The 8,521-nt window shown below is 35.5% G+C and overlaps 1 protein-coding gene across 1 annotated transcript; it reads right to left on the bottom strand.

Moving 5' to 3' along the window:
• Positions 1 to 1,042: 1,042 nt before the first annotated feature.
• LOC307138880 (prostate-associated microseminoprotein-like) lies at positions 1,043 to 3,704 on the bottom strand. Its single transcript, XM_079837556.1, has 4 exons — positions 3,625 to 3,704; positions 2,763 to 2,877; positions 2,568 to 2,676; positions 1,043 to 1,898 (listed from the first exon to the last, which is right to left on the bottom strand). Exons 2-4 carry the CDS (start codon positions 2,875 to 2,877, stop codon positions 1,724 to 1,726), a joined length of 399 nt encoding a protein of 132 aa, XP_079693682.1. The 5' UTR covers positions 3,625 to 3,704; the 3' UTR covers positions 1,043 to 1,723.
• Positions 3,705 to 8,521: the final 4,817 nt, after the last annotated feature.

Genomic DNA, 8,521 nt, shown 5'->3' with positions numbered 1-8,521 from the left:
CTATTTTGTTGCAATTTTTGCAAAACGTTTATCAGTAAATACAAACTAATATTTATTTTCGGCTAAATGTTATAGATTTTGTAAATTTAATTTAAATGTTTAATATTGTAAAGTCACAAACTGTACAGGGAGTGCAGAATTATTAGGCACGTTGATTTTCTGATCATATTTTTTTTCCAGGCACATTTGACCAATTCCAAACCACAGTAATCCTAATAACTACTATTAATTTAGTATTTAATAATGTATAAGTGATATATAATTGTTCATGAAGGCTGGAAATGAAAAACACCTTATATTCAGGTGTGCAGAATTATTAGGCATGTTTTCTTTTACAGATAAATTGAGCCAAAAAAGAGATTTAACTCAGACTGAAAAGTCAAAAAGTATTAAATGCCCATGAGAAGTATGCAATACTAATGCGATACTAGACATTGCAGTTAAGGCATGACCATTGGACAGTGAAATGCTCGTCTAACTGCAATGTCTAGTATTGCATTAGTATTGCATCCTTCTCATGGGCATTTAATACTTTTTGACTTTTCAGTCTGAGTTAAATCTCTTTTTTGGCTCAATTTATCTGTAAAAGAAAACATGCCTAATAATTCTGCACACCTGAATATAAGGTGATTTTCATTTCCAGCCTTCATGAACAATTATATATCACTTATACATTATTAAATACTAAATCAATAGTAGTTATTAGGATTACTGTGGTTTGGAATTGGTCAAATGTGCCTGGAAAAAAAATATGATCAGAAAATCAACGTGCCTAATAATTCTGCACTCCCTGTATTTAGACATACCTCACGTTTAGTAACAAGATTTTAAAAAATTGCAAACCACATGAAAAATGAAAAGAAAAACATTACAAATGTAAAATATGAAATCTACAGTTGTTTAGTTAGTATTTGAGCATCGGCAATTATGGAGTCACACAGTAATATTTATCTAGAATTAGTGCAATTATAGATCCATATGTACTCAGTGCCTCTGTCAATATGTGTAAATATCACACATTAAAAAGACAAACAAAAAACTTGTGTTCCCAATATTATTATTGAGAATATCAATATATGTTTAATATTTTATGATAATTACATTAGTGTCATTATATGCAATTTTCTAAAGTGGCATGTTTCATTGGTAAGCAAACCTTTTCAGTTTTAAAGTGGCTGAGAATTATATCACTAACTAAAGCCTGTGCATCACATCCTTATCTAAAATCACATAAAATTGACATTTGTTTTTTATGGAATATTGCAGTGTTTATTATAAATTATTTATCGGTTCACATTGAATCAAAATAACTCCCCCTCCCTCTTGCAGCGACATCTCTTCTCTGATGGCGTGTTTACTGGCACGAGGGCGGGACAATCTGCTACTCACATGAGTTCGACCAATAGCAGACCACAACCATCCAACCAATTCCCGATGGACAAAATCAAGCCTACATTTTTTCTTGCTCGAGTAGCCGTTTCATTTGATTATACGTCACACTCACAATAGAGAAGAAACGATTATCACAACTTCCGTTTCATGTCGAATTTTAACAGATGAAGCTATTGTAACATTATTGTTTCATTTGAACATTAAACCTGAATTATATGTTGATGCAGATACAGAATGGAAACAATCGTGTAATAGCACATCCTTTTCAATTCCCCCAAAAATAAAATGAACAGTTATTGCGAACTTGAATTAGTGCTATTTAAAATTCTTTCTAAAACATTAATTCATTGTCAGACTTCCATGTTTCACTTTCAGGTCTCATCCTGCCCCACTTCCCATAAAGACAAGGGAGTTTGTGATTGGCTCTCATCACAGTCACACTGGTGCAGGAGTCTGGCTTTCTGATGACCTCACACCAGTCAGGATAATCAACTGGTTGGGAGTTGCTGTCAGGGTGAGAAAGAACACCAGCTTTTAACGGTAAAAGATAAAAAATAATATGATAAGAAACTGTTAACAGTAAGTTTCCTGATATACAGTGAAAATCAAACAGGACATGTAATTTTAGAGTAAAATACAGTTTTGGAAATATAAAACAAGCCATCTTATAATTTACAAATTGAAAGATTGACATTCCCACAATTCCTGTGTGACATTTCACATATTTTTTAATATCAGTTATGTACAATAGGGTTTAATGTTAAATTAAATGAATGTTTATTGCATTATTTAAATGTTAAGTGTGTTACCATGATGGTGTTTTGTATTTGTGCTGAAACTGTTTGCACCTTCAATATATTAATATGTACCTCAGCTTACAGAAAAGTCACTTGTGATGAACTTTGATATTCATCATGTGGCTTTTTTCATTACCACCTGTGTTTTTGGTGGTTGTCAGTGTATTCTAAAACAGATTTTAGTACTTCAGTAGGTTGGTTTAAAGTTAATTATTTATTTTCACTGCATAGATTTAATTTCCATCCATAAAACCTAAGTTGTTGCTACCATATTTTTACAGTAAAGTTCTGGCAACCACAGCTGTAATTTTTCACAGTACATTTTCCAGATTTTGTTAACATTATATGGTATAGATTAAGAAATAGAGCAGTACTTACTAATCGCAGCAGCCCACTCCAAAGGGCTCCATGCACACACACTGGTAGCAGTCTTTAGTAATCCAACTCTCACCAATGCCGAAGACCTGCCCTTGATATTCACAGGTGCCTAAAAATAACACAAAGATGATTTATGTATTTACACATTAGCACCACGTGTGGTACATTAAACACAAACTCACTAATGAACAGTACCTTTAGTGTTGAACGTGCACTCTCCACCTCGGTTCACAGAGAGAGTTGGAGCGAATGCGCTCAGCAGAAAGGCTACGATCAGCAGTAAATGACCAGTGGGGACATTTGAACCCATCTGTAATAATTATTATTAGTATTACTAAGTGTGGATTACTAATAATTGATGTGAACAATACATTTGTACACTCTTAGAAAAAAGTTCAGTGGGGTTCTATATAGAACCCTAGGGTTCATGACTCAACACTTTATGTCAAAAAGGTTGTAAATAAGGAGAAATGTCTTAAATGGTTGCATAATACTTTCATGATTAACAGCTTTTTAGATTTTTTTCTAGTGATAAAGTATGTTTACAAGCTGCTTGGTTCATTAAATGTAATTAAATTGAAAAATGCATTAAAGCAAAATTAACGAATTGATGGAAACCTCTAAAAGCTTCTATGAAGTGCCTAAAAGAACCCTTGAAGATTCTATATAGAACACTTTATTCTAAGAGTGGTTTATTTTACATCCATAAACTGTAAATCTAACTGTTCTGAGCATCACAATACTTCTGCTCATTCATGTATGATGATGAAAAACAATATTACATCCATAACTGAGTGGTTCTTTTTAATCTCTCTCGAAATATATTGATCAAATTTACATTACATCTACAGTTACATTTTATTGTGGACTGATAACATTTTATTGAACAGTCAATTTTAATCTTACAGGTGTATTATTATTTTACAGTTAAACTATTATTGTTACTGTAGTCATTAATTACTATTTTTTATCACTATCAAATGGATCCACAATTTTAGACATATTCAGACATGTAAAAAGAAATGTAAGACTTGATAAGCGGAAATAAAGGTCTTACCTTTCCCTATGAATCTTGTTTTAATCGTGTGATGTCGTTTTCTTCTCTGGTTTCCTTAAGACTCTCTTGAGTTTTATTGTGATGATGCTCTATGATCTCTGATATTTATACTTCTGTGACCCTCCTTCTTCACAGAAACACACACGCATACATGTGCATGAAGCACGATGTCTTCATACACGGTTATTTCTTTAAATAGAAAGGAATTCAGTTATATGCTTCAAGAGACAATGCACATTAATTGTGTGTTTTCATGCACAGATAACATTAGAGGTTGCGACGATAAAGGGTATAAGAGTAAAGCCTTTTTAATTGGTCAAACAAGTATCAAGTTGTCAGGTAAAATTGTGCTTGACAAAGAGCTTGTCAAATATTGCATGATGGGTAGTTAAAATCAATATTTATTCTACATTTAATCATGTATGTAATGTAATTACACTAATATGTGTGTTATTTAATGTGTAACTGAAAATGCCTATGGCATGAATAGATAATTTATCTTATTTTGGCCCTTCAAGCGATACTCATAAGTGAGCAGCGAATTAGAACATGCTAAATTAAGCTTTGTGTGTATTAAATAATAACAAATATTTGCAGAGATACTTTTCTAACAACCTAGTCCCTTTCTGTGTTCACCTGCATTTTCATACACTCGCATATTCAGGGCTTAATAGACTTTATATATAGTTTCATATTCCCAAAAATTTTGAAAACATTGCATAATAGATATTTCAGCAACATTTGTAACTCATAAACTTTTACACATATTGTATTTACTAGAATGAACCTAAATGAAATGTTCTGACATTCTAACTGTTTGTGTAATGCAGTGATTTATTATATTTATTACATTTTTTACATATTTAATAGTGTTTTTTTCTGCTCTTATAGGCAGTGTTGTGGGTAACGCGTTACAAAGTAACGCGTTAGAGTACTCTAATTACTTTTTTCCTGAAATGTGTAACTTAACGCGTTAGTTTCGTGCGTAAGTAATCAGTAACTTCGTTATTTTTTAAAAAAAGTAATCCGTTATTTTAAGGAAAGGAAAATCCCGACTGCAGCCTGCTTTTTGTCAGACAGTAGGCCTAGGTCTACTGTGCCACCTGCGGATGTATCAGCGGAGCCGAAGCTCTGTGATCGTAAAGTCAATGGCTGTGATAGCCTACGTCTGTGCCCTGCGCCTGACCCTGTGTGTGTGTGGGGTTTTTTTTTTTTTTCGAACTCCCGGCAAGATGGCAGAGAGGACAGCGTTTGGTTTATGGAAGTACGCACATTATTTTCAATTTGTCAACGAAAAAGAAAAGAACATAACGGTAAAATGCCCACTCTGCGTTGGTGAAAAGCCTGCTGAGGAGGACGACGGTGGTGCACCAGCTCCAAAGCAACAGCGTTTGAGTTTTAACTCTGCTAAAACAGTCCCCATCAGTGAGGTTCACAAACTTGTGGCCGGTTATGTAGTCGAGGAGATGCAAAAACACTGGATTTAAAAGACAGTCTCTCCCGGATGACATCTGGCCTGCCGCCTGCCTGATGTTATAGTTGAGGTAAAATTGTTTTTTCGTCTGTTTTTTGTTTTTGCTCATTTCTTACCAAGCTTTACTAAAATATTTTTAGGCGAAGGAGGTAACTTTACGTGACAAACTCAAAAAAATGAGAATTAACAAAGGCAATAGAAGGTCATCCATCCATTTTTCCCCAAAACGCTATAAATCCATCCTTTAAAAAAAATAATAATTATGGTTTTGTATTTTTTTTTTAAAGTATTTTGTCATTTATGAGGAAAAAACAATGTTACGTGACAGTTCTTCTCCATTACGGACGCGACCACCCTGAAAGCGCCGCGGCACTAAAGACTTTAAAACTTTCACAGAGACCTCAAAAAGAAAGCACAAAGCCTTTCTTTAAAACGAATTTCGTTTTGTATTAATTGTATCTTAATTTTAATCCATGTTTCATTAACTAATTTCCTGGATGGATTTAATAAATAAAAAGTAAATAGGCTATCTTGATTTTGTAGGCTATTTTTTTTAATTATAGCCTAAGTGAAAAATATTAGGCTGTGTATACCGACATGGATCAATTATTCATATTAAATTTCATCTGTCTTTTGTAGGCATTTGCTGACTGTCTTTCCTGTTATTGTTATCCTGCAGTGTTAATTTAGTCGGATGACTGACGTTATTCATTGTCGGGAGTCACGACTTCTAGGTGCATTTAAAGGGGCCGGGGGCTGTGTCTGTCATGTGTGAGCCGCTGCAAACGGCTTTTAATTTTTGGTAACGCATGAGTACTCTAACGCGTTACTTTTATGAATAGGTAACGCTGTATCATAACTGATTACTTTTAATTGATGGTAACGTTGTAACCTAACTAACTACTTTCCAAAGTAACTATACCCAACACTGCTTATAGGCTACATATATATCTGATGCTAAAAATGCTAAAATATGTTGTTTGTTCCATTTGCACATCAGTATCTAGTCGCAGTAAAACTGGCAAAGATGTTAAAAGATTAATTCATCTTTACCAATCACACTATTCTGTAATACTTTCTAATAAAAAAAGACCAAGTTTCAGTTGCTTGAGGCACTTTCTCTGTGAATGTAAATCACTATTTAGACTGAAATAGCATGCATGCAGTTTCCTGTTTAATACGTATAGCTGACGTAATTTGAGCACATCAACTCTGGCGTAGTTATGAGACTTTGCTTACTGAGTCACGAGTTAAAGGTTAAAATCAAGCATTGCTACATCCACACACACACACACACACACACATTCTTGTACATCTATCTTTGTGAGGACATTCATTGACACAATGCAGTCTCTAGCTCCTTATTAGTCCTTACCCTAACCTTACCCATCTCAACTAAGTGCCTAACCTGAACCCTTACCCTTAACCTATAACCTTATCCCGAAAACCAAGTCTTGACCCTCAAACAGGCCTTTAAAAGGGTCTTAGAAAGTTAGGACTGGCCAAAATGTCCTTACTTTACTCTCTTTGTCCTCACTCAGATGGTCTAAAACTCAAACCGGTCGCCACAAAGATAGTTGTACACACAAACACACACACACACACACTCACACACACACACACACACACACACACACACACACACACACACACACACACACACACACACACACACACACACACACACACACACACACACACACACACACACACACACACACACACACACACACACACACACACACACACACAGAGAGAGACCCACATCTATATACAAATGTACTAAGAACCAAAGAAAACTTAAACAAAGACAGTAGCAATTAAAGCTACAATATGTATGTTTTCGCCGCTAGGGGTTGCTAACCTCTTGAAAACAATAACAAAGGCGTAGATTGATGATGCAGTAAATGAACGTGGAATCGTGGAACTTGTCGTCATAACGATGAATCTAATAATGTCTATGGGGAAATGGGTGTTTTTTTTTAACATGACTGTGGTATGCAGCAGGGCGCGATTACTAATAAGAGACAGATATCAGCGCCACACATGTGATATCTCACACGAGGATATAAAGAAATTAGGACATTTCATTCTACCGAAATACCCGCAAGTGCTGAATTACCACTCATACTGGTCAGTTTATTTTACCAATTAAAATTGTGAGGAAACGCAATGCTGTTTCACTTGGATTATCTAAACTGCATTTGAGTGTGTTGAAAGTTTGTTGGCTGTATGAGACTAGCAGTAAGCTACATACATGTTAGAACATCATACTGATGATATTCTAATATTTCATCGTGTTGAGCTACATACATTTGCTCACCTGTCTAATAAAGCACATGCAAGAACGGCATCTCTGTCAAGTCGAAGTTTGTTGCAAAGCTCTCGCCATCTCGAAAACGGCACGTCGATACTGGTCCTCTTTTGATTTCTCATTTTGTTCCAAAGTCTGCTTGCCATGGTCCATAATGTTTGCCGCTAGATGTTACACCGTTGTATACGTCTGTTGCCATGGTTTCTACGGCAGTAAAAAGGCGACTCCCTCACACATCCCGGTTCCTTGGTTAAAATTTTCTCACGATTTACAAACAGTTGGAAACATTTGGGATATTTAAGTACTCAACTGAACAAAATATATAACACTTGCCTAGTGGTTTTTGGATATTTTACTGCAAAAATCCTACATATTGCACCTTTAAGCATCATAGGTGTTTAAAGGTCCCATGGCATGAAATTTTCATTTTATACGTTTTTTTTTTACATTAATATGAGTTCCCCTAGCCTATATATGGTCCCCAAGTGGCTAGAAATGTTGATAGGTGTAAACAGAGTTCTGGTTCTCCTGCTCTGCCTTTGAGAAAATTATTCTCAGACGAGCCAATCTGGAATCTTCCCTGTATGTCGTCATACGGGGAACGGTTACCTCCCCTTCCTCTGCTTTGCCCGCCCAGAGAATTTGGAGAAAATGGATTCCGTTTATCAGTCGCAACGTCAGCACAGGCTTTACAAACAGACTTTTACAATATGGATTCGACAGCACCGCCACAAACAGTGAGTAACAGTGTTCATTAATGCCTGATCTGTGATCAGTGATTTCTGATGTGTAGCTAATCATTCAAGTTCACACAGACTTTCTTTCTAAATCGTTTAATACTGTCAGTCCCGCCGCTGGCCGTCTTGATGCCCTAAGCGTAATGCATCAGTGAATCAAGCCAGTGACTAAAACGATCAACTTCACATCGTTTCTCTTAGTAGCTTGAAACAAATCTGTTATTTAAATTTTGATTAGACGCTAGATTAGCGATCCAAGAACACTCTCTTTATAATGTTCGGAGCTGTCAATCACACGTCGCGAGTGTATCTGCACACTTGCCCAAACTGCCGTTATAATGAATGACGCTGTTATGCTGCACGAAACTCATT

The sequence above is a fragment of the Gobio gobio genome (assembly GCF_949357685.1).
Source record: "Gobio gobio genome assembly, chromosome: 15".
In the NCBI taxonomy this organism is placed as follows: domain Eukaryota; kingdom Metazoa; phylum Chordata; class Actinopteri; order Cypriniformes; family Gobionidae; genus Gobio; species Gobio gobio.
This window is presented reverse-complemented; position numbering and strand designations above follow the sequence as displayed.

What these genes read in the sequence shown, in the direction of transcription:
- LOC307138880 (XM_079837556.1), bottom strand. Translation starts at nt 2,877, where the DNA reads ATGGGTTCAAATGTCCCCACTGGTCATTTACTGCTGATCGTAGCCTTT. An exon ending in GTGCACGTTCAACACTAAAG is followed by an intron (nt 2,677 to 2,762) that starts GTACTGTTCATT and finishes TGTTATTTTTAG; the next exon opens with GCACCTGTGAATATCAAGGG. An exon ending in GGAGTGGGCTGCTGCGATTA is followed by an intron (nt 1,899 to 2,567) that starts GTAAGTACTGCT and finishes TCACCCTGACAG; the next exon opens with CAACTCCCAACCAGTTGATT.